Source organism: Syngnathus leptorhynchus, chromosome 3 (assembly GCF_054491065.1).
Source record: "Syngnathus leptorhynchus isolate UIUO chromosome 3, UIUO_Slep, whole genome shotgun sequence".
Lineage (NCBI taxonomy): Eukaryota > Metazoa > Chordata > Actinopteri > Syngnathiformes > Syngnathidae > Syngnathus > Syngnathus leptorhynchus.
The window spans coordinates 14,624,852-14,649,289 of record NC_141197.1 but is presented as its reverse complement, the minus strand read 5'-3'; the positions used below and the strand labels follow the sequence as shown (position 1 = coordinate 14,649,289).

At 40.2% G+C, this 24,438-nt stretch overlaps 1 protein-coding gene across 2 annotated transcripts in view; it reads left to right on the top strand.

Annotated features, from left to right (window-relative positions):
* The window catches only part of smyd3 (SET and MYND domain containing 3), a 31,948-nt gene that overhangs the window by 2,274 nt on the left and 5,236 nt on the right, over window positions 1-24,438 (top strand). The window contains exons 2-8 of one of the 2 annotated variants that reach the window (XM_085908358.1): window positions 4,358-4,421; window positions 4,490-4,597; window positions 5,045-5,102; window positions 5,177-5,319; window positions 21,555-21,622; window positions 22,275-22,364; window positions 24,288-24,390. In XM_085908358.1, coding sequence (XP_085764484.1) covers window positions 4,358-4,421; window positions 4,490-4,597; window positions 5,045-5,102; window positions 5,177-5,319; window positions 21,555-21,622; window positions 22,275-22,364; window positions 24,288-24,390 — 634 coding nt within the window. The remainder of the gene's footprint in view (window positions 1-4,357; window positions 4,422-4,489; window positions 4,598-5,044; window positions 5,103-5,176; window positions 5,320-21,554; window positions 21,623-22,274; window positions 22,365-24,287; window positions 24,391-24,438) is intronic. The other variant, XM_085908357.1, reaches the window with a different exon arrangement.

Sequence of the window (24,438 nt, the reverse complement as noted above, 5' to 3'; positions counted from 1 at the left end):
GTGAAGTCACGGTTGGCTCTTCACGATTTCACCAATTGGCACTTTTTCCTGTGGCTCGTATTGGACAGCTATTTGCTGGAAAATTTATTTGCGGCTCTTGTGCTCTTTCTATAGCATGCTCCGATGCCACACGTCAAATAGTCATTTGGTGTCAAGGAAGGGTCTTTATCAATCCCACAATGGGGAATTGTGGGCCTTATCTAAATATCCAGGAATGTCGTTAACATTGTTGTGTTATATTCTGAACTAGAGGAAGTCGTTGCATTTAAGTCTATTGTGGTAAAGCCACGCACTGACGAACATACACTATTTTTGCATGAACGGCTTATTCAATGACATGTCCCTCAGGGTAAATACAATCCATTCCTCCTGTTTGACAGCTTCTCGTAGAACTTAAAATGTAATATGATTTAGTAACAAGAAATATAATGGCAAACGACTGAAGTGCCTGGCCAAGCGGGCTAAGGCGCTCTGTTAAGATCAGTCGAGTTATCGTGTTGGGGGGAAAAAAAAAAAAGAGAGACAATCTGGAAACGCTTCTTCTGACTTCTTAATGCATACAGAGATATCGTATTGCGAGATGCAATGCTCGAAATCAAGTGATTCAATCTTCTGATGTGATCAAGGCATACGTAAGGACTTAAAAACATACCTTACAGCTAATAAACACCGAGGGACGGGGGAGGAAATCCCGTTTTTTAAAGGTTAGGTCTTTAAGTGCATGTGTGTGCGTTTGCATTAAGCTGTCTTTGCGTCATTATGATATAACACAACCCCATATGAATTCCCTCAGGTGGTAGTGAATCATCTTTCAAACAGCTATTAAGAACTCAGTAAGATTGCTCTCAATGCCACACAGCTGGCGTCTTTTTCTTCACTGAAAACACACACACACACACACACACACACACGGAGTCAATTTTAATGGTGTCGTACTTTAGAGTGAAGGGATCAGCCTTTATCTCATCATCGGCGCAGGTACAATGAGATTGAAGTATATTATGGTGCGATGCTGTGAAGACCAGAACTAGAATCCATTCACAGAACAGAGTCTCCAAAAATGTATCATTTTGTTATGGCTTGGTTTTACTGAAGTATTCACCTCGTGTGCATTTATTGTTATATTTAAAGTCAAGACTGTACAAAAAAAAAAAATAGATTTACTGGATGGTAGGATTCATGAGTAAACTTTATGTTTGTTCCTAATGAACATGTATTATATGGCTGTCGTGTGGGTGAAAGTCGCAGCATGATGCAGAAAATCCACCCAAGCGCAATCGGACAGCTTAGAAAAAAACACCACACAAATTAATCATCTAAAACACGCGCATGCAAAGAAGTCTCTCACGGCTTTTACATTACTGCGCTCGGTACTCTGGGGAAATTAATTACCATGCAGCATGCACATAACACACTAGCGCTAATTAGGCATCTGATAGGATGAACTTTAAAAAAATAAAATAAAATACATGTACTCTTGTTAAGTGCCCGCTTTTAAGCACTTGCACATTAATGCCGAAACTGAATGTCCATCCCATTTGTTATTGTCATGTTTTTTTTCCAGTCCCCCCCCCTTCCCCCCAGCAACTTGTTTAATTTTTTTCTGAGCTCTTTCAATTTTGTATTAAATTTCCAGTTGACTAATTGTTTCACTCTACAGCTTGAAGACTGAAAGGAAGATGACGAAGCAGGCTGATGATGGTTGACTTTATAATTCAGTGTTGGTAATGAAAGCCATTTAATATTATTCATGAGTTTTCATAGCGTGCCAGCGTTTCAACCTTGGACCTGCCATGCACGAGACGTCAACTTCACAGGGCATCTGAAGAGGATAGCACCAGGGGGAGAAAGGAGGGAATTGAAGTGAAGGGGAAAAAAAAAGATTAAAAGGGAGCGCTTTGAGAGGGAGCGTAATGAAGGAAAAATGGCTGAAGGTGAGAGCGATGCACGCCATTAGAAATGATTACAGGCTCTGGATAGAAATATAAAGTGATGCTCATCAGTTTATTTATTTTTTTAGTCGTCTGTTATATTTGTCTTCCTGTTTTTGCTTCAGTTGTGCTTATTTATACAAGCAATCTGTTCCTAAATGCTGGTCAGCCTCTGATTTGTTAAGCTTTTCCTCTCAGTTTTATTTTTGTCTTGAAAGTTAACAATCGTTGAGTTCTGGTGTCGCCTCGTTTTTTAGAGCTGTAACTTTTTTATTTCTAGTAAAAACAAATGATTTTTTTTTTTATTTCTAGTAAAAACAAATGAAAAAAATTTGCAATAAATTTGCATTTTTGTCTGTCCTCAATGTTTCAGTGTTTAAATATTTCATTAAGAAATGGCAACTTGGAAAAGTTATAAACTACTCATCTTTACTGGTAGAGCTGATCCACTTGGACTAATTGCAAACATCAATGAATGAATCGTCAATTCTGCCTTTGTTGCTAGGTTACACCTTTATCTCCCTTTAATCGCGTTTAACATGGGCGAGTCATTGATTTTCCTCCTCGTTAAACGTGAGTGGCACCTCCTCGGCTTTTGTTCTCACTGCGGTGTCGATTCGTGCTGACACAGCACATTTTCCTTCCCCTCGGTGCAACGTGACTGTCGATGGGGTCAGACCATTCTCTAAGGCCAGTGCTTGCTTTGGTGGTACATATTTGAGCATTATTCTAAATGTGGTTAGTTTCCCACATTGTCTGGTGTGTTAGTAGAAACATTTCCCCCAAATAAGGTTGTGGTCAACATCAGTCTTCCTGATGGTGGGATTTCCGTTTGTGATATGACCGGACGTTAAATGTGTAACTTAAACTTGTGGCTCCGCTGAAGTTAAGCAGAACGCCGCTGAGTTTGGTTCTGGCTCGCCTCTCTATCTGTTGTTATTATTGCCCCCCCCGTCTCACGCTACCGCTGTGGCTTTCTTCGACCATGGGTGGCTTCTGGCTCTGCACGACAAGAATAGCTGTGTTTTCAGTACCTTCGTCCTAGCTGAAGTCTATAAAATTGGAGATTGGAAAGGGAGGACAGGAGGAGATGGATGGAGGATGGTGATAAGTGACATTCTGTGGGGGGGGGCAGAAAATGCTGCTATTTTAGTTTCTTTTTTATAGACTCTGGGGGCCGAATGCGGCGCCCGAGTCGAGTCCCACACTGATAGGCCCGCATAGGAAATGCTAGTCATGTGACTAATACTGGCATAGAAGAATGAAGAATGTTTTCTTATTATTGTCGTTTAAACCATATGCTGTATGATAAGCCTTCAACTTCAAAATATGTATTTGGTTCAAGCAAACAAGACTCAGATAAGTTGTCATTCATTGTTTTTCCCTCCAGATCATTTAATTAATGTGCTACTGTTTGGTTTACAACACAAAGATAACAAAAAAAAAAAAAAAAAATGAAAATCAATAATTCCCCCTTTAATAATCTGTTCCGGAGTCAAATAATGTGATGCTAGTAATTAACCTGTATTTTGTTCTTTGATCATTTTATCTGTGAGGTGACCATATTGGATTAAGTATTAGATTATTAGTTCCAAGAGCAACCAAACAAATCCCGTTTCTCCTATTGTTCCACTTTGCCTGCACTGTTATCTTTCTGTGGTGCCTCCGTAAATCCGAAAACCCACAAAAAAGCCCCAAGGAAAGAAAAACACATTTTTGCACAGCAGAGTTTTAGTGCAACTTTGTAAGCATTGTTTTTAATGCTTTTTTTTTATTTTTTTAACCCAATGGATGTTTTGTTTTTAGATGTTCCACTGTTTGTAAGCATGATATCTGTGTCGATCTATACTGTAGCTACATCTTACTGCAGCCTTCACACAACTTTACAAGTCAATCCTATTCCTGACACTTTGTATGACTCAGACTGTGTGTGCTTTTGAATGATTCTTTTCCCCAGTGCCCGTACTTGGCCCAAGGGAGTGGACAAAAACCGCACTGCTCTGGATTGTTATCAGACTAACAAGCATCCTGGAAAGGCCGCCAATAAAAACACCTAAAAATAAGCATCAGAGTGGAGTGATGCGGAAGTGCTTATCTCATGGATTGCTTTTAAGATTCAAATCTGAAAGTTAGCTTGGTAGATAACGGGGTGATGTCATCAACGTTTTGTAGGAAATGGCCAAAAGTCAGCGGGCACAATGATGAAGTGGACGACGAGTGATGATACGTTTATGATTCTCACAGTCTTGAAAACCCTCTCAGGGAACGCAATGTGGCCCGTGATCAAAATTAATGGATGTGTATACAACTAACGCGAAGTCTATCCATCATTGTATATAATAATCTATTTTTTCTAATCACTGTTGCGCTCATCTCGGAGCTGAGTTGACTATAATTAGTGTATTCTGTCTCTTTCTCGTGTCAAGGCATGAAACCTTGTTGCGGTGCTCCCAGTGCAAGATGGCTCGCTACTGCAACATCACCTGTCAGGTATAAGACTCGTATGTGCGTGAGCATGTGCTCTCTGGAGTGTTTTTCGAAATTCTTCTATCATACAGAAACAAGCATGGTCTGACCATAAGAGGGAGTGTAAATGTCTGCGGAGCATCCTTCCCAGAATCCCTACCGACTCCGTCCGACTGGCTGCAAGACTAATTTTTGCTTTGGTACGCACACCTCTGGAATTATTTATTATTATATTATATTATATTATAATATAATATATTATATTATAATATATTATTTTATATTGTATTATATTATATTTATATTATATTATATTATATTATATTATATTATTGCTGATCTTTATAATTAAATTTAAGACGTATCACCACACGGCTGCATTGATCCCGGTAATATTTTGTATACTAGTTTTGTTTTAATGGACCTCCCTAACAGATGGACGACTCTGTCAGAGGTGATCATTTTCATTTAGTTTGCAGTTCATTTCGCCGCTGTTGGCTGCTTTGTCGCTGTCATGTTTGCACTACAACAGACGACTCGAACGGGCCCATCTGTTCGTATCACAAAAACATCGTCCTGGGTGAAATGAAAATGGGAATATTCGGATACTGCGAAAATAAAACTGCTTTCTAACTCTTATCTTGTAGATGAATCCAGCAAAGAACGCCAGTGAGGAGCTCTACTCTTTCCACGAACATGAATCACGTATGTTTTCCCTAAAACGTGCAAATGTCTCTGTCGGACACGCCACTAATCAACCCAATTATGTGCGCACGCAGACCTGAGCTCCATGTCCGAGGAGAAGAAACAAGGTCTGTCTCAGCTGGCATCCATGCTAGAGATGTACCTACAACAGGAAGCGCCTGAACTGACTCTGGAAATGACCTCGGCTCTGCCGCAGCCCCTTGACTTGATCGCAAAGGTGAGCTAAAGGCTCGATGAGTTGTTAGCTTCTGTGCGGCTCGCAAACAAAGCAAGTCCCTCGTAGAAGCACTAAACAAGCCCAGCGAGAACCGCAACAAGCAACTGTTTATTGTCTTTAGTGTTCCCTGCTGAGCTTGGCTTGCACACCAACATATGTCCATGATCACGCTTGCATCTGCCATCGGATCCCTCCGCGTGTTTGTGAGCGTCTGCGTATTCCCGGCACAACCCGGGGTCTTTTCCTCACTGGAATTCAAACCACATTTCATTACATGTACAAAGACGTGTTTGTCTGGCTCTGCTCAATCATCGGCAAACTTGCGAGACTCTAACATTTTTTACCACCGCGGGGCCATTGTAATAAAACACGAGACCGTTGTAACTTCGAAACGCTTGTATGCACACGAATAATTAAAAAATTGAAAGCAGCCAGGTGAATTCAAGTGTTAGCATGGAAGCGGCCAAACGGGCAACAGGGCTGCCGCAAGCTCCGTGGTGTGGCTGTTTAACACCTGGAGCCGTATACAATTACAATTTTAATAGCTGCACGTGTTCAATTGAATTAACTTTTGTTAATGTGTGAAGTAAAGCTCACAGAGCTGTCGCCGACAACATCTTCGCAGCGTGTAGCCTCAACAACCGGGCATAGATTTCTACATCCTTCCCTAATTGATTGGATATCATGGAGCTTGACGGTGAACGTGCATTTGCATAATATCTCGGGTGAGATATGGAGTTATTGTGTATGGTGACGGCAGGAAAATACCTTGATTAAATGCGTTTCGACATTCCGATGGGAACTGTGCCGTATTTGGTTGAGAGGGAGGTGAGGAGTGAACGGCACTGTTTAGAGAGAGAGGATGAAGAATGTGCAAGGACAAGAAATGGCAGAGCTATTCAAAGAGCAGGAAACCGTGTCTCACAACTGGAAATGTAAAAAAAAATAATAATAAGAGGTTTGATATCCTGCTGGTGGTGGCAATTTTTCAACCATTTCTCACAGAAGATGAAAAATATTTCTGATGATCACTTCAAGGATGAGGTTTTATTCCCCAACATCACATGTAGGGAAAGAGTTATGGTACTAAGATCTCGAATAGCAGGCACTAACTTGCATGGCCTTTGACAAAAGATCTAAAATAAGGCTGCAAGGCCAAACAGTGGATATGAGACATCAGTTAGTGGTTGAAATGTTCTCACCAAAGTACATCCTCAGTTTTCTTTTCATGATGAGTCAAATTCAAATGTTTACACAAAGCACTCACGGGAAGAGGCGCTTTTACCCGTACGGCCACTTTATTAGGGAATTGTAGGCGTAGAGGACTGCAGCCTTGCTTGTTGTTTGAAAAAAACACCCAGGCAGCTTGCTTTCCGTATTTAAAAGAGGCTTTTGGTGACCACGGAACATTTGGCAGATCACCACAAGCGCAAAATGAATCACTCTCAATCAGTCTAATTGTCTGAGTCACGCATCTGATGTCTACCCAAGTAAATATGCTTTTTAATTATAATAATATAATCATGATAATAATAGACTGACGACTGAATGTCCAAAAACGGCAACCAGGAAAATCGGTCGCAAGGCATCGCAAAGTATCACAAAGGACGATCCGAGCATCGAGAGTTAGCCTCAGTACATTAAACTTTGTGTGATTCATTTAATTCAATTTTAATTCATTTAACTAATTATTGGCCCAACTACTTTTCTGTGCTGGAGCCTATCCGACCATTCAGGTGAGAGGCGGAGTCCACCCTGGACTTTTTTGTTGTCCTCACCATGTCAGTGGCGTCGTGCTCAGAGAGGCCTTACGGAACTTCTGCCAGCATTTGCAAATATTCTTTTTGGCGCTGCGTCCATGTGTATCCCCACGTGGAGAACCACCACACGCTGACGTTTGCGGGTCAGTCGTACAAATCCCACCAAGTCTCTGAGCCCCCATTGATGCGTTTATCTCTCCGAGCCTCCGCGCTCTATAATCCTATTACTAAAGCTGTGAACTTTCTGCTGGTGCTGTTAGTTCAGTAACTCGCAGTGTGTACAATGTGTATGTGGAGTCATATGCATTGTTGTGTTAAGTGTTTAAGGCTATTAATAGGCCCTTTAAGGCTATTAACATGTCACCATGCCTCTTATTTCTCAGCATGGAGAAAAAAGCGAGTCTAAATCCTTCTTTCAGGATTTTATTTTTTAGTTGTAATAGCAACAATCACTACTAGATGGCAGATGGGTCTTAGTTCATACGCTGGGTCTTAAACTCTCCTATACTACGCGATGAGCCCTTTGATTTATTTATTACTGTATATATTGATTTATTTATTGGATTGATTATTTATTTGTTTAATTATTTATTAATGTATTTATTGATTGATTGATTTGATTGATTATTTATGTGTTTAATTATTTATTTATGTATTTAATTATCTATAATGTTAGGCATATAGTTTGCTTCAAACTCTTTGTTGGATTAAGATCCTGGATCTTGTATACATGCATTCAAAAAAGAAATATCTTAAGCTCATGTATTCTGCATGCAAGCATGTATTTTGTCCATATTTAAAATAGCATTTTTGGTTGGGAAGTCCGTAGTCTTCTGTGATTCCCCCCCCCCCCCCCCCCCAGTAGCATTGATGAAAAATTATGAGCCATCGTTTAAGTTGCCCGTCCGTCCCCGATCAAAGTTGTATAAACAAACCTATCCATACTTTAGTTACAAACATTGATCAAAGCCATTGGCTCATTGATTGGAGACGTGCCCAATGTTTATATCTCGGCTGAGGTCGTCGTGCCCTTGCATATGCGGCTTTCCCGACTCTCTGGCACGACCCATTACTTTTCTGTTGCGCACTCTGACAGGCTGACACAGCGACTGTTCTTTACGATTGCTGATCTGCATATGCAGGACCGCTCTGTGCACCGCCCGTACACATGTCTCCCATCAAATATAGATGGAGCCTGTATTTTTCCGCGGCGCAGATTGCCGAGCTACCGCTGAAAGCCGCGTCTCGTCCTTTCCAAATAGTTCATTGTAGTGTAGAATGAAGTCATTAAACGACACATGCCAACACTGACACACATCTACACAGGTAGTTTGGTGATAAAGTGCCAACAATGGGATAAATTGACATCCTATGTGTGGTTACCATAGCAACTGTCCAAAAAACAATTACCTTAGGGACATTTACACGAGCTGTTTCAAATGCCATGTTTATAGTCTCACTGTGATCTGTAATGTGGTAAGAGGGACTTGTAAATGGTGTTTGGCCACCGCATCGATTTGTCGAAAAGGAAGTCTGCTGATTATGACTTTTTTTATTTTATCCTGCCTTCCCAGTACTTCCCTTTAATATCAATTGTCATTCCCTTCTTGTTAGTCGTCACGGCACACCTTTTGGATATGTGGTAACAAATGAGGAGTTTAATATTGTATACTTGAACTATTCACTGAGCTTAACCATGCAGGTCGTTACAGTGAGTAATGTATGACTGTCAGGGTTTTGTACCATAAAAATCATTCTTTATGCTAATGGTCGCCATCTCACCAATGGTCGTATATTGCATCTCAAACACACTCTTGACATGAAGAATGGAGTAATACAACAGCATCGTTACTGCATTTTGTAATCCCATAAGTGTAATGAGTGAGAGTGATTCTCTTTTGCGCGTAGGACATTGGCATCGTGCGTGTGCACGCTAATGTGTATTTGTTCGGCAAACTTTAATGCTGCAATATGCATTGACAGATGAGATTTGACTGAAGAATTTTTCATTGCTTCCCTTAAGCTACGTCCCCTCTTGTGACATCTGTGTGTGTGTACTTGGAGTGTACAAGTTTCCATGTTTATGATTGAATTACACATTTTTGTGTATGTATGAGGTGTTTCGAAAAAAGTTCCAGGACTGGTGTCACAAAAGATATACTTCTGTGTGAATTTATTTTCCTAAAAATTAAAGGATTCATCACTAAGTCCTCTTTTTGACAACTTGGGCGACATCAAGATGACTGTGATGATCCTTCCCAGTGTGCATGAAGGTGTGGCTGAGAAGGCTAGGAAAGTACGTTCGGCACTAACGGCAGCTCGCATGTCGCCACATAAAACCAGCTCACATATAAACGACTCCATGTGCTCCTAAGCAGCTCCTCCGTGTCGTCTTCTCTTTGTCTGCTTGCCGCAGCCTTTCCGTCCGACCGTCATTTATCTACGTCACTGACACGCCATCATTTCCTTTCTCCAGGCGGGGCCGAGAGTCGGGACGCTGCGGTCACATCTCTGACAAAGACTGATGGGAGAATGAGAAAAAGCCATTTGTACAAAATCTCTTTACGGTTGTGCAGTTGATGTCTAGTTTTGACGGTTAAAATCTGTTGTGTGACAAAAGTGATCAGTGATTACTTCACACTTTGGCTTTCAAGTCCAGTTGCTGCTGACTCATTATCAATCCATTAACATTTAGTTATAGTTCATTAATATCGTTTAAAAGCTGGAACATCATTTTCTGCTTTGAAGGACCACTTGTATTTTTTTTCCAAAATACACTTCCTGCGCCCAGTCGAGCGGAAATTAAAAATAGGAGATATCAAATCCGTTTACGTAGGTTCTTTGGGTGCGTCTATCGAAAAATGCCGGACACAACAGAAGTTTAATCATGATCTTATCAACAAGAGCTTTCTAACATGTCTTGAAAACATCCAATCCCTGTTTTCCCTGTTGTAAGCAAAGATGGCGAAACTGCATGCACAGCACAGGTAGGTCAAAGTTCACATTCACATGCTCACACATTCCCACGGGTAAGCAGCATCTTCCCAGCTAATTCTGCGTTCTCATCTTAAAGCTTGTGCACATCTCGGTGTGGGCGTGATTCATTCTGCCGACAGATGTGGAGTCGATCTGTGAGTGTGACTTAATGTTTGTGCGGAGGAGTAATTTATTCCCTTCACAAGTATTTGCTAGCTGTTGAGCTCTTAAATAGAATGCAGACACTCAAACCCGACAAATAGGAAAGTGGTCATCATTCTCTTAAGAAGAACTCATATTTATTTATTATTATTTTATATTTTTTGTGAAGAGCATCACCATGGACGGTACGGTGGCACACTGTTTAGCACGTCCGCCTTACAGTTCAGAGATGCAGTGCTCGATTCCAGTTCCAAAATTCCTAGTTTGCATGTTCTACATTCCCACTCTGAAATCAGATATTCACTGAATGTAGTGTAAAATGGTAAAGAAATAATCTTTTAATATGAAATACACCAATAATCTTCATCCCGTTCGGTTTTTATTGTCTTCCTTTTTTGCACAGATGTTAAAATTCCCTGTAGCTATTGTCTTGCTCCACACTTTTAAGGCGCCACAGACCCCAAATTGTACCCAAAAAGTTATTTTGTTACCCTTTACAACTTAACTGTTAAATCACCGGCCCGTATCAAAGCAAACAGTTCGGTCCCAGCTAGTGTCTATACTCGTGTCAGTGTGTGAATTTATTACAGTAATCCCCGTGTGAATATGTTCGTGCTCATCCTTATCTCATGAACATTTCCTCGGCTTTGCCATTGTCCCTAATTAGCTCAGGCTTTACGGAATGGCGCACACTCGTAGCCACGCGCACTTCGGCTTAGTGCTTGTCCATCATCAATTAAGTCGGACAACATAACCAGAAGGGATTTAGATGGGCTTGCGTGCGGTCTTACAAAGAAAGAGTGAAGGTGAGAAAAAGAGGAAGAAAAAAAAAAAGTAGGAGTGAATCTGGGTGTCATTCCAAAGTTCTGCAAAGTCATTTTCATCAGCAATATGCCAGGCTCGATTCTCCTGCGTTGTTGTGTTGTGTTTGGCAGCACCATTTCACTTAATGGGCAGATTTTGACTCCAGCTGCCACATTCTCTCGTCTCATTTTGTCCTCCCACGGATTTTATCTGCATATGCTTTCTCTCACTGCAGCATTTGCATTGATTACTGTTTTGCACTTGTTTGGATGGATGGAAACACGGATAGAGGCTGATATAATACAAAGTGCAAATGTTTGCTATTATGTCTAATTTCCATAATGTTTTCCAAAGGAAAATGTCAAAAAGAGATTTCTTTACTACATTGTGTTTTTTCTCACTCTATTTATCTTATCCGTACAATTCACGTAAACAAACAGTAATGACGCTGCTTTTTATCAAGGACTCAAAACAGTTTTAGAATCATGAAAACAAAGACTAAATGCATTTTGTGAAGCTTTGGAGCCTATAAAGCAAATCACTGAACTTTTTTTTTTTTTTTAAGTATTTTTTGTAAACTTTTTACCGTTCACACTAAACTGACCTGAATATTTTATTGATAGCTACTCTTCTACATCTTCATTATTGTAGTTTGCGAGGATTGTTCAATAGCACACCTTTAGCAGCCTACTTCACTTGCTTTGAATCTAATCCCCAGCCTTGACTGAGGTCTCCACTTGACTGAGTGGGATTTTAAGTTTTTCACAGCGAGGTCTTTGACCCGAGTTGCTCATCGCAGAGGTTGCCAAGCGACCACTGGTCTTTTCAACACCGTTCATGTAAACATCATCATAGCCTTCTGTATTCAGTTATTAACCTCTCGATAAGCATGTCAGGTCCGTGACTTTGTGCCGATGAAGATGTGAATAAAATATGATCTAATTCACTGTTCATGGTCAAATTCGTCAGCGGGGGTCAAATCTTTATTTACGCATCACTGACATTCTGAGAACGGATTCGCTTTGCGTCATTCCTCCTACAAATTCCACTACTTAAAAATGATGGTGGAGTATCACCAGCATCACTTGTGTTGCATGTCTTTTTTTTTTTATCCAGATTTTTTTCTGATTCTTTTTATTAGACACACATAGCCAGAAATTACTATTCTTTATTTGACTGAATTAATATTCAAATGTGTAACACCATTTGTGTGATTCCTATTTACACGTTCCTGCTGTAGCAGGCGCCCAATTTGGCAATGCACGCCGCCACTCAGCCAAGACTACAACCAACAAGTCTGGCTCCATCCAAATGGGCCGTCATCCTCAGACCAACAGCAATAAGTCGATCTAATTAGTCTTATTAAATCTCATTAGTCTGACTAGCTCAAAAATCATAAACAGCAAATTTTGGTTTTCTTTGGGACGTGGATGCCAAACCTGGCAACTTTGGTGTGATGACCAAAAGGTTTTGCAGCTAATTTATAACGCTTTCATTTGCATGCGTTTAGATTTGCTGCTAATTGGGTTTGTTGTTGGGTTACAGCCAGGCCAGCTGTCGACGTTTTTCTACGTAAAAGCCGAGCCTACAGATTGCTGGTTGTGTGGAGCTGGAGATGGAGTATTTGTCTTTGAGCTCAGTCATGATGTTACATCTCAACATCACTTTGTAGCGTCAAAACAATTTCTCATCCTAACAGCTCACTTCCTCTCCTAAATGCACATTATGTCGTATTCCCACGAGAAACTACGACTTTACTAAGTTAAAAGAGATTGTGTGTATATTTTGTCCTGAACTATTCTCTTAATTCTCCTTTAACAGTGTGTGTGCACGAGACATCTTTTCTTGCCCCTTTTGTATCGACCCAGTCTTGCAGAGCACATTGGATGTCGTCAGCACTTTTTCTGATCCAAAGCCAACAGGACGAGATAGTGAGATGAATGGAGTATTGCGCAGATGGATAGAGAGCCATGTCTAACCTTGTTTGTGTGTGGATGTGTGCTGGCCACAACACATTTTCTTCCTGTTTCTCTGATGAATGAAGAAGAAATTTGTTTGATGAAAGTGAACTAATCGCAGTTGGGGAAGATGAAAAGCAGAAGGACAAACACTCTAGCACCAATGTCCCTGTGGGGTGGGATATCTAACATGGTGTAATTACAGTAGGGAGCGCTTCTAATTGACTCCCGCCGCGAAGCCCCTGAGTCTGCAGTGTGTTTGTGTGTGAGAGAGAGCGAGATAATCCTCCCTTGAGAGAAGATGCTTTAATAAACAACTGCTGCTTCAGTGAAAATCACATCTGTGATGCAAGGCTAATGTATCTCGGTTAGGGCGTATTTTTTTTTTTTTGTTTAATGAATACAAATGTTTCTTCCTGCATGGCTGTTCACGAATGTATGCGCCATTAGTCATCACATTGGGTCAGTGGCTAGTTTTTCCACATTATTTGACTCGATCCAAGCTTGATTTTCAGCTTTCCCTGGTTAAAGGTCAATCAATACTTGATACGTCCATTTGGGATTGTAGTCAACAGAAACTAATGAGCGTATTCCTGCTAAGCGCAACAATCAGTGCCTTTAATGCACTGGAGGAATCTGAGCAATTCTTTTTGATTCATTGAAATCAAATTTTTAAAATTCATTTTAAGGAACACCTTAATCTGACCATGTGAAACTTTGAAGTCAGATTAACACACAGACTTTTTAGTTTAACACCAAATTCTTTCTGCATGTACTGTATACGTCTTGATACGTCAAGAGTTATTATTTTGATCATCACTTCTCCTAAAACTTTAGGTAAGGTCAAGATCAATGTTCAAAGATAGTTGTGAGTATTCAAGTGCACCATCCGTGGTGTCATTTGACCATGGGTAAACCAATTTTGAAACTCATAGTGATGATCATACTGAGATGGAACGAGCACAAGTGAGTAAGCATGACAGATGGCCAGGCAGGTGCTACCGTGTACTAGTTTTTCTTTGCTTGCACATTAACACACATATCAACACTTTGTAGTGTCGTCCTTGCTGGTCAAGGATATCTCCTCGCTTCACAGCTACTCTATGGTAACGTTTTCTCTCTCATCAACCAAGGTCATCCGTGATGATGAAAGGCAAAAAAAAAAAAAATGGACCCAATTGAAGCTCATTAAATCATTTTATTTGAAGCAGGGATATAAAATTAAAAGCCCCCTTTCCCGTCTGCGTGGGCGGTTCCCCGCACTCAAGCGCTTATCTGACATCTGACCGATTAGTTTGCGATCGTTTATTCCGCACGGCAATTTTCAGCACGCCCATCCCCCAAGTTCCTCAGCTCCCTTCCTCCTCCTCGTCCTTTCATCATGCCGTGCAGAGTGCTTATTGAAGGCCTCACCTCTCTGAAGGAATCCGCAATGAGCTGATGAAGGGTACAGCTCGAGGGGAACAGGAGAGAATGAGAAAGATAAGTGCAGTTAGGCAATTTGATGTTGTTTTTTTTTTTTTTTTTTTAACCAGGTCCAAGCATGTCGAGCAGATACGATAAAAACGACACAAACCGTTGCTAGTTGCTTGTTTGGCTAGCGTATTCATCATTACCGTATGCACTGAACAAAAAAAAAAAAGTAGTCTGTTGTGGATTTGTCGACCAGCTATGGGAAATTGAGCTTCAAAAGGACTTTTCCTCATGACTCATCATTCTTCCTCTTGTTTTTTTCCCCCGCTTGTTCCTGAGTCTTATTGCTTTTGGTAAGACCAACAGTTCCTAAGGCAACTTCAAAATAAAACATCCGGGCAGACGTGAGCATGCTTGACACGTTCATGCGCACTTACCCCGGCATTTCTAGTGGTGTCGGGGATTAACCTGCCGGGGCAATTGTGCAGCTGCTATGCGTGAGCTCCACTGAGCAGGAAAGAAAAGGATCTTCTAGGATGTGGTCCAACCGACAACACACACACACATACACAAGTTGCTCCTGTGTGGGCTGTTTTGCTCATGTTTTATTGCTAGGCGTTCTGTATTGGGAGCTCTACCACTTGACAGACAGTGTCATTACGTTGACAAAGACACGAGATGGTGACTAAGACGTAGAGTCTTTATTTTCCAGAAGAGGATTGGGGCTGTGACTCTGGTGCGGAGACTGGAGGATTATTCTTCTAACCACTGGTAGCGAAAGGTCTAAGCCCTCCCTGCAGGTGTGTGTGTGTTTGTGTGTGTGTGTGAGCCATATTTCCTGAAGCAGGATCATCTAGTCCTTTCTTTTTTCTTTTCCCTTGCTTTATTTTGACACCACTATAATATTCTGCAGTGGCAGGATGAACTAGAATGTCTACAAACGATACCTTTCTTTTGGAAACATGACCAGAGCAGATTTTATGTAGAGTAGATATTTTATACCAGTAGGGCGCCGTTTTTTTTAGGACAGTAAATCAGATTCTGTTAAGACAACACAGCGGGTGGTCAGAAAATGTTGGAAGGAGAAAATTAATTGAATTCTGAGATTTGCCCGTCCATTTATCATTCGTTTTCTGTACAGCTTATTCTTATTAGTGTCATGGGTGAGCTGGATGTTGGTTTAGAAGCAAAACCAACTGTAGTCCTAAAGATTGTCTGCATTTCAGCTTACAAATAAAACTAAAAAGAATTACAATATAGCCATCTCGGTTTAAGTTTTCCCAATTTTTCAAAGCGTTGAACAAGTGAAGTCAAATTGCAGTTTCTCTGAACTATCAGACCTGTTGGAGTTCCAGGAAGCTTTTGCCAGTCCTACGATATAAAACCAAACAAACATAATGAAGGGGCACAGGGCAAGATGTTGCCAATATTGTTTTCATTCAGATTTTAGAGTTCCCCTAGTCATCCCCATTGACTTTTAAATACAGCTTTCATTTTCTTCTCCTTCATGCCTCCCTCCCTCCCTCCCTCTCGATCCTTTTCTGTTCATCACAGCCTGCATCTGTTTTCACACTCTCGCCAATCTCCTCTCTGCCCATAGGGCTCACCGTTTGTTCCTGTGACAAAAATATCATCTGTGACTTTCCACTAATTAACAGTTGTGTGAGTGTGTGTGGAGTAAAAGTGTGTGTCCCTCCCAGGGTAACAATCAGTGAGAGCTTAGTTCTATTTGTTGCATTTGTTCTTCGGAGTTTAATAAGCCAACTTTGAATAGATAAATGAATTATTGAGTAGCATGAATTTTGAATGGGATAGCACCACCATAGAACAAAACTCGCATTGCGGCTTTATAAATAATGCACATTTTGCTTATTTACTTAGTTGCACAATAGTCGCTGCTTATAAAGTCAAATTTAAAAACACTCATGTTTTGTTTTCAAACCTTGAAGACGTTCAACCATTGCATAATATTACAGTTGTCATTGCTTTAATGTCACGAAGTTGGGCACTTAAAAAGATGGATGAGAGCAATTTTCATTGTTTGGACTCGCTTAATGTTTACACTGCACAGTCACCCCCAAGCAACCTACTCGGATGATTTTAAACCACTGTTCTTATGATCCTAACATGTTTAAAGGGTATTAACATGCATTTAAAAATGGCAGCTCTTCTTATTTGCATCGTCACTTCGACGTATAAGAGTAACACAAGATTCCAAGAGTTAAACTGAACTATAAAACATGTTTTGCAAGGCTCCTTTTTTACCAATGTTTGGTTTCCCAACTTCAATGTGGCCTTTGTCACGAATAAATTGTGCTGAGTTATCGTTTGGAGATATTTGTATTCACTCCTCAGCTAATTCTCCAATTGCTTGTCTCCACACTAATGACTCTCTTGTGTGAAGGACACTCAGGTTGGTGAGTGTCACTTTATGAGTTCTCAAGGGAATCGAGTCCAAACGAAGGTTACCTTATCAACAAATGTCTGATATTTAAAAAGTCATCCCATAATAACCTGGCCTTTGGAATACATAGAGTGGTGCAGAAAGACTCACTCAAATTCCCTTTTTTTTTTTGCGGTAGTCAAGATTTCCTTTACCCATTAGAAAGTTCCTCAACACAGCGCTGCCTTGGTGATTTTAACGAATGTCTTCCTCTGTTTTGAGTTCAATGGAGTGTGACCGCAGTTCATAAATTGTGTCGCATACAAAGGTCGAAAAAGTGAGGCCGTTGTAGATGGCAGGCGAAATCCACTGCTTGCAAATAGTATGCCCTTCTCACTTAATTCATTACTCCATTTGACAGGTATCTAATGAGTTTTTGGTCTCAGTCGCTAGTTTTCATGTCTTTCTCATGCAGAGCCGTGTTCCTTTTAAATTTGTTCATTGGCTTCCCCCCCCCCCCAAATAAAGCAGATTATAGATAAATGCGGGTTTGTCGACCTTATGATTGACAGAGAGCTCCCATGGCAAATGGCATCCATTAAATTAGAGGTTGGCTGAGCACATTCATTGGAAAACTCAAGGATACCGACAGACTTGGCGTCAAGATAACAGTCTATGCAGTCAGCATCGTTTTTATCTACACTTAAACAAAGAAGTGAACCTATTAGTCGCTGGGAGAAGGCATTAGTGCTCATGTTATTAGTTTTGGGAGATCTTGTAATTACAGTTATGCAAACCCGGGATGAGAGAGTGTGTGTCATTATTATAATGATATCTTAATTATGACTATGCATTAATTTGTCTATGTCTGCATATCTGAAATGTCCTTGAGCAATGGTAGGAAAATGCCAATCATTCAGTTGTGGAGTTGTGTGAGAGCAAAAGATGTGTGTGGATGTAGTTTTGCTTCCCAGAGGTTGTGTCATGTTGCTCTTTGTTAGACCACAAATTAATTGAGGGTAATCTCTATTGGTGTAGTGATTAACTCACCTCACCGTGATAGATAGTGTGTATGTGAGTGGAAATGGTTGTCTTGATTTGTGATCTGCCTCCAATTGATCGGCGACCAATGCTGGCTGTCGTCTGAATTTTACTTAGTCAGCTGGGATTGGATCTGACGTCTCTCAACCCTTGATGTAGCCGAATAGTGTATTTTACCTTACTTTAATTGATTTGAGGCAATATTAATCTAAAAAATTTTTTTAATCATTATTATGCCCATCACTCTAAAACATATATAGAATTTTTGTGTATAGTTTTGAATAGCAAGTCCTTGTCATTTATTTAGTTTTCACAAAAACACTAAATAAGAAACAATAAAATGGAATATGACGCAAAGTTACAAAGTTATTGGAACTTGGTACAATTGATAAAAAAAAATCCCAAATTATACATTAAGTATTCATTTAATCATATAAAATACATTGAAATAGCATGCATAATAAGGGTAGATTAAGAAGATGCTTTTCTAAAAAGCTGAATATTTTTAACTTCCTCAAACATGCCTTGAGGTAATTTTTGCCTTTTCAGATATATCCTGAAAATCCTTCTTCCAGGTCTCAGCTTCCTTTATAATTCATCCTTATTGGAAGTGGGAAAAGGGACTAGTGTTTGCACTTCATATATCAGCTGCGACTCAATCGCACCGAGGCTGGATATGTTCTGTATGTTTTGTAGCGATGAGATCGTGTTGGAGCTTACGCCACGCCACGGATGCGAGCGACTGAGTGCTGCCTTCGGATTTAATGAAAGAGCTTTTCATTCAGACAACGCGGCAGCAGTCATGCAGAACAATAAGATTACCTCATAGAACGCTGCTCTCAAAACAATAACATCTTTACATTATCTTCAGTCATATCTCATACTTCTCAATTGTACCTTTCCCTGAACACGCTAAGGTTGTGCACACATACTTGTTTTGCAGGTTTATATTTTTCAGAAAATATCCCCAACATGATGGGAAGATTCATTTGTAGAATCCCGCAAGTTCGCACACAGCCTTGATAATGATATTCAGAATGTGACCTTTAGGAGGATAGTCTGATTATGTGGGATCATGTTAACACAATTAGTAACACAATTGGGTGAAAGGCTTTGAACTCATCTATATCGTTTGGGCATTAACCTATATTAGACATATATGGGGAGAAACGTGACTACGAATGAACATGAGTGATAAACTGCCCGTTGAGATTTATGCGTTTGCGGTGTTTGTGTGTGGCCGTGCGTTTGTTCATCCGTGTGTGTGTGTGGCTCATTCAGCCATTGGTAAGTACCAAGTTGACAAAACATGGCAGTTTTCTTTTCCTGTTTATTCTTTGAGATGATTCAGTATCAACATGGAAATGAGTCCTTCGAGAGCAAGACGGGACAATCTTGTGTTCTGTCACATATGCCCCAGGCCCAAGTGATGTTGAGTAATATCTTTTGCTCATAAATAATAATCAGTGTTTAATGTACCTTATGTTTGTGTCCTCTCACATTACTGCGTTTGGGTAAAAAGCTTTATTGTGAAGGACGTTTTCATCACTCACTTGACACATTTGTGAGTGTCGAAATAATTGAGCCACTTATAGATAAAACAAACAAAACACTCCACTTGTATTTTGGTCTTATTGCTTTGACTGTGAGTACCTTGTTGAAGCTGACCCTTTCTTTTGACTAAACACAAAAAAAAAGCCAAAGTGACACTATTGTCCCAAATATATTACAGTGACATTCATTCCAGAGCTATTTCAAGAAATAAAAGCAGAATTGAAAGTTATTTATAGAGACAGCAAAAATAATGTGCTTATTTTGGAACTGCGGCCCAATTAGAATGACAGGGAGTCAACACAACTGATAGCGGAAAAGGAGCAAGACGTTAACGATGATTAAAATACATTTAAAAAAAGAAAAAGCTTTGTTGTGGCTCAGCAACAGCGTACAAGAAGGATGGCTTAATGATGATTTGTTTTGTTGTTTATGGGTATGTTAGTATGTCTTTGGAGGGAAGAGAAAGCAATGATTAAGTCATAAATACTTTATCGGAGCATTATTAGAGCGCTCGCGCACGCCACACACAACCGCTCGTCGTGTCTAATGGCCTTTGTAGTGTTTGTCAAATTGACAGGAAGTAGGTCTGCTTCCCAGTTCCAGTCCCATTAAAGACATAAAGCATCCACCCCGCGAGTTCTTTGAACAGACATGACAGAAGCGAGCAAAGCGGCTCCGACATGAGACGACTCTCTATCGCTTCTCAGCATCAACCAAGCCACATCTAGTTACTACTTAGAAGTGGGACACCCATATGCAGCTCCCGAACGTCAATAACGTGATGTTGTTACCGTTGCGTGAATACTTTTTGGTAATGCATGTAATTGGAGAAAACAAGCTAAAACCACCCTTTGGGGATGCTTTAAAGGTTTACAAAATATCCAACGACAGACTTGTAAGATTCGATTTATGTTCCAGAACAGCCTGAGAATACTTGTAAGTACATTTAAGATCTGTTTCCATTCATCAGTACAGTACAGTTCAGCTAAATAACAAATATATTAAGCTTTTTTTTTTTTTTTTTCCTGAACCGGTCAGGGAATGGTCACCCATTGACGAGTGTCGACCAGCTACTCGCTGAACTGAGGTTTTTGTGAGAATTTAATTTCGGAATCGTCGGCCCTCAAGAGCGCTTGACTTCCATGATGTTCCACCATAGTACAAATTGAAACTCAACTTCAAAGATGTGTCATTTACTGCTTTAAAAACCGTCGACTGTGACCATTTTCAGAACCTGCTGAATAAGGTCAAAAAATGTATCAAACGCAAGGAAATGTGACATTTAGTATTTTCTTCCCCCCTCGCTGTGTGATATTTTCCAGCCGGGATGCCCCCCCTTCTCCTATTTTTCACTCCGCAGGCTTCTCACCACACCCTTCCGTCTCGCATCCATCATTTTTTCACCCAATCTTAAGAGAACATATATGTTGTGTGCCGGACCCAGCACTCTGTAATGATGTCTATTGTGAACGGCAGATCAAATTCTACCAGGCACATCCATGTGCAATGAAAACCTGCTGCTATGAATGTGCGTTTTATTGTTTTCTCGGGATCCTTTTATTTCATTGTAAACTTTGTACATACATATATATTGAGTTAAGATTGATTGATAAGAGCCCCCCCAGATGTCTCATAGAGGATCCTCTCCGCTGTTGTCAATCCTTACAAAGTCACACTAGAGCCTTGTAAGTGTTTTTATGAATACTGAGGTGGATGCGTAAATGGATCAGCTGTGACAAATAGTGTTGGGAAAATAATGTCAACAACCAAGTGTCCGATTTTATTAAGATATTCATCGTCAGCTTTGATTGGCTGCAATTAAAATTACGATATGTTGATGATTGCGGTTGGCAGCCTTTAATTTCTTGGCCCTCCTCAGTTCTGCACCTCGGATTTTGCTTTGTATTCAATATTATGGTTGATTGATCAGCAGATGTAGTGTTTTCTTGAACTGATTTCCTTGAAGTAAAAAAAAAAAAAAAAATCCCAGCATAAAATTGCCATAGTTTTTTTTTTATCTGAATATAACATTTGCCAAGTCAAACCCAATAAAGGGTTTTAGAGGTGCCAAAGTCTGTTTGAAAATGATCAAAACAAACGATAAAAAGAATGTTTTGTTCCCTGAAGCAATTTAACTTGTTCATTTTCTTTATCTTCTTGTTTCACCCTGTTTTTGTCCTTCAGGTGACGTGTAATTGTTTCACCATAAGTGATGGAGAGCTGCAAGAGATTGGAGTTGGGTTGTATCCCAGGTAACACACACACACACACACACACACACACACACACACACATGCACAAAGGGCCTCATGTGTAGAATACCTAACTAAATAGCTTCAGCTCCAATATAACTCCTAATTTTCTCAGTGCTGACTTTCGTATTACGCACAAAACATTAGCATCAAATTCAAATGCAATTCTCTAGTTATTCTAAAGTTGACATCAACCAAAACGACCCCGCATACCCTTTTACCCACTTCTCTTGCGGATGCGTCCATACGGCCATTTTCTTGACAGTCTTTTGAAGTCCACATAACTGAGGATATAATGTTATTCTCCCTCTTTTGTTTTGAGGAGAAAAGTTGAAAACTTGACAGCTTGTGTTGAGGGTTTGGAAAGGGGAGGACACATGGAGATCTACCCGAGGTTGGACTCCCAACTGCTGTGACTCAACACACAGCAAGGGGCGACACGTTGTAATCCCAGTATCAAGACGAGGGGGAATAAACTGGGAATTGGCATGTTGGAGCTTTTACACACAAAGCGCACACACACACACACTGCAGGTATCCCAGCCAGATTATCTGGCCAGTGTTGAGATGTCAGATGGTCACAGTAGTTTTATCACAGCTCAGCCAAACCATGTGTGTCGGTGTATGTGTGTGTGTGAGTTGTCCATTAAAGATGGGCCTGTTGTCGGGATGGTCCCCTGCCTATTCATATTTTGTGTTGCCTAGCAACCGTGGTTTCACCCAGGAAAGAAGGATTACATGGGTAAGGCTCTGTTCATTATTTCAAGTGATCACACCCTGCCTCTGTTACAGCTCTGATGTAATTTTGAGACCATAATGTTACCCCCCACTCTGTCAAACAGAACAATGACCAAGAAAAAAAAGGTCGTTAAAAGCCATTTCCCAAAAAAGACAGCACGAAAGGGTTTTAAGAAACTTTCCTCCTATGGACCAGAAAGACCGAGCACACTATCTGTACTCTGGATTTAACTTAATACATCATTCTCTGAACCAGATAACAGCACGCTAACTCATTTACCTTCCATCCAATATTTTACTCCAGGAACCTCACAAAAAAAAATCATACAGTCCCATCTTTTTTCATAGTCTGCTGATAAAAATGAAAAAAAAAACCTTGCTCCGTGTAGGTCTATGTCTTGTACTCGTTGAATGCTTTTATGCCCCTGGAGCCATGTTAAATTGTTACAGGCATGTTTAAATAACATAAACAGTTTGTCTAAATTTAACCTTTGATATCTTTAACCTTTAAATATCAGGCAAGAGTTCTGATAAACAAAAAGTGGCATTTAGCGTGCAGCTGTATCGTAATAGTAAACTAGCTCTTGAAGAACATGTTTTTTTTATGTTTGGCTATGTGGCCACCATGGTAAGCAACAGTTAGTTTCAAGGAGTGCCAGCACACACTGGTAATGCTCGTTGCCGTTTAGTTCATTCATCTAATTAGTATGCTAAGGAGGTGCCGCTTAATCAGATAAAAGCATTATGTGAAATTCTTGATTCCTAGTTGATATTCAACCTGGATCGCCGCTATTGTAGATTGTAGAACAAAGCCAGCAGGTTGCAGATGGCTTTACAAAGGTACACACACACATATATATATCCAAGGAATAGAATAATGAGAACAGTAATCAAGGGGGATCATAAACACAAAGGTCTTTTTTTTTTCTTGTCTTGTGGGTAGAAGATGCCTTTTCACATTTTCTGTCTTACCTATCTGTATTTTACATTATTTTGTGACATGTTTCGAATTCACTATGCGTAATATTTATTCCATTCATCCCATAATCAGTTTACTGACAGCATAAAAAAAGCTGTGTAAAAAAAACTCCTTAAGAAGTCAATCAAGTGTTGTTGTTTTTTTTTGTTGACACTGTTTTGAAATGTGACTATGCATATGGGAAATAAGCTTTTGTTTTGACAGAAATGGAGTAAATGTCTCTTGGCTTGCTTGTGTGCACTAGTAGTGACTTTGAATAGACAGATTGAAAAATAAAGAGTGACATTTGTTATGTTGGAAGCATAGCGTTCATCTTGACCCAAATGTGTATTTGTCTGCATTTCATCAACTTGTTTATTGACTTTATGGATCATTTGAGCCGTCAGCCTTGTGGCATCCATCAGAATCATGGACCAAGAAGTGCATCCATAAATGCCTGAAAACAATTTATAGTTTGTTTTTTTAGTGGAAACAATTAAAACAGGTCCATCTTTCCTAACATTGTCTAAATGAGCTGTTGCTTCCTCAGCATGGTGAATTTAGTGACATGATGACTGCAAGCGGGCTAAAATGGCTAATAAAACTGGGGCAGCCTGTCACAGAAGTGGAAATAGATAGCCTACATTAAAGGTCAGTCCACTTTTATTGAGACTGGCCCTCATACTGGACATCTATACAACCAATAAATGGACTTAACTTTACTCTCACCACGCTGCTACAGTCACAACTACTTAGAGTTGCCCAGTGGCACCATTCTCTCGTTCCTGTTGAGAAAAAAAAAACACATGGGGGAAAAAAAAACTAAAACATTGTTTATTTTATACTGAAGATGCAAAGACAGATATGTGATTCTCACTAACTCATGGCTTATCTCCTATTCCTTCCCCCCCTCAAACCATCTCTCCTCACTCTTCACATCTCCCTTCCCACGTCATGATGTCATCTCAGTTTATCGTTGCTTAACCACGACTGCAGGCCAAATTGTGTGATGGTGTTTGAAGGAACGAAGCTACACCTGAGAGCTATTCGGGATATCAAACCGGCAGAGGAGGTACTGAGTGCACAAGAGCACAAAAACACTCCACAGAGTCACTGAGCT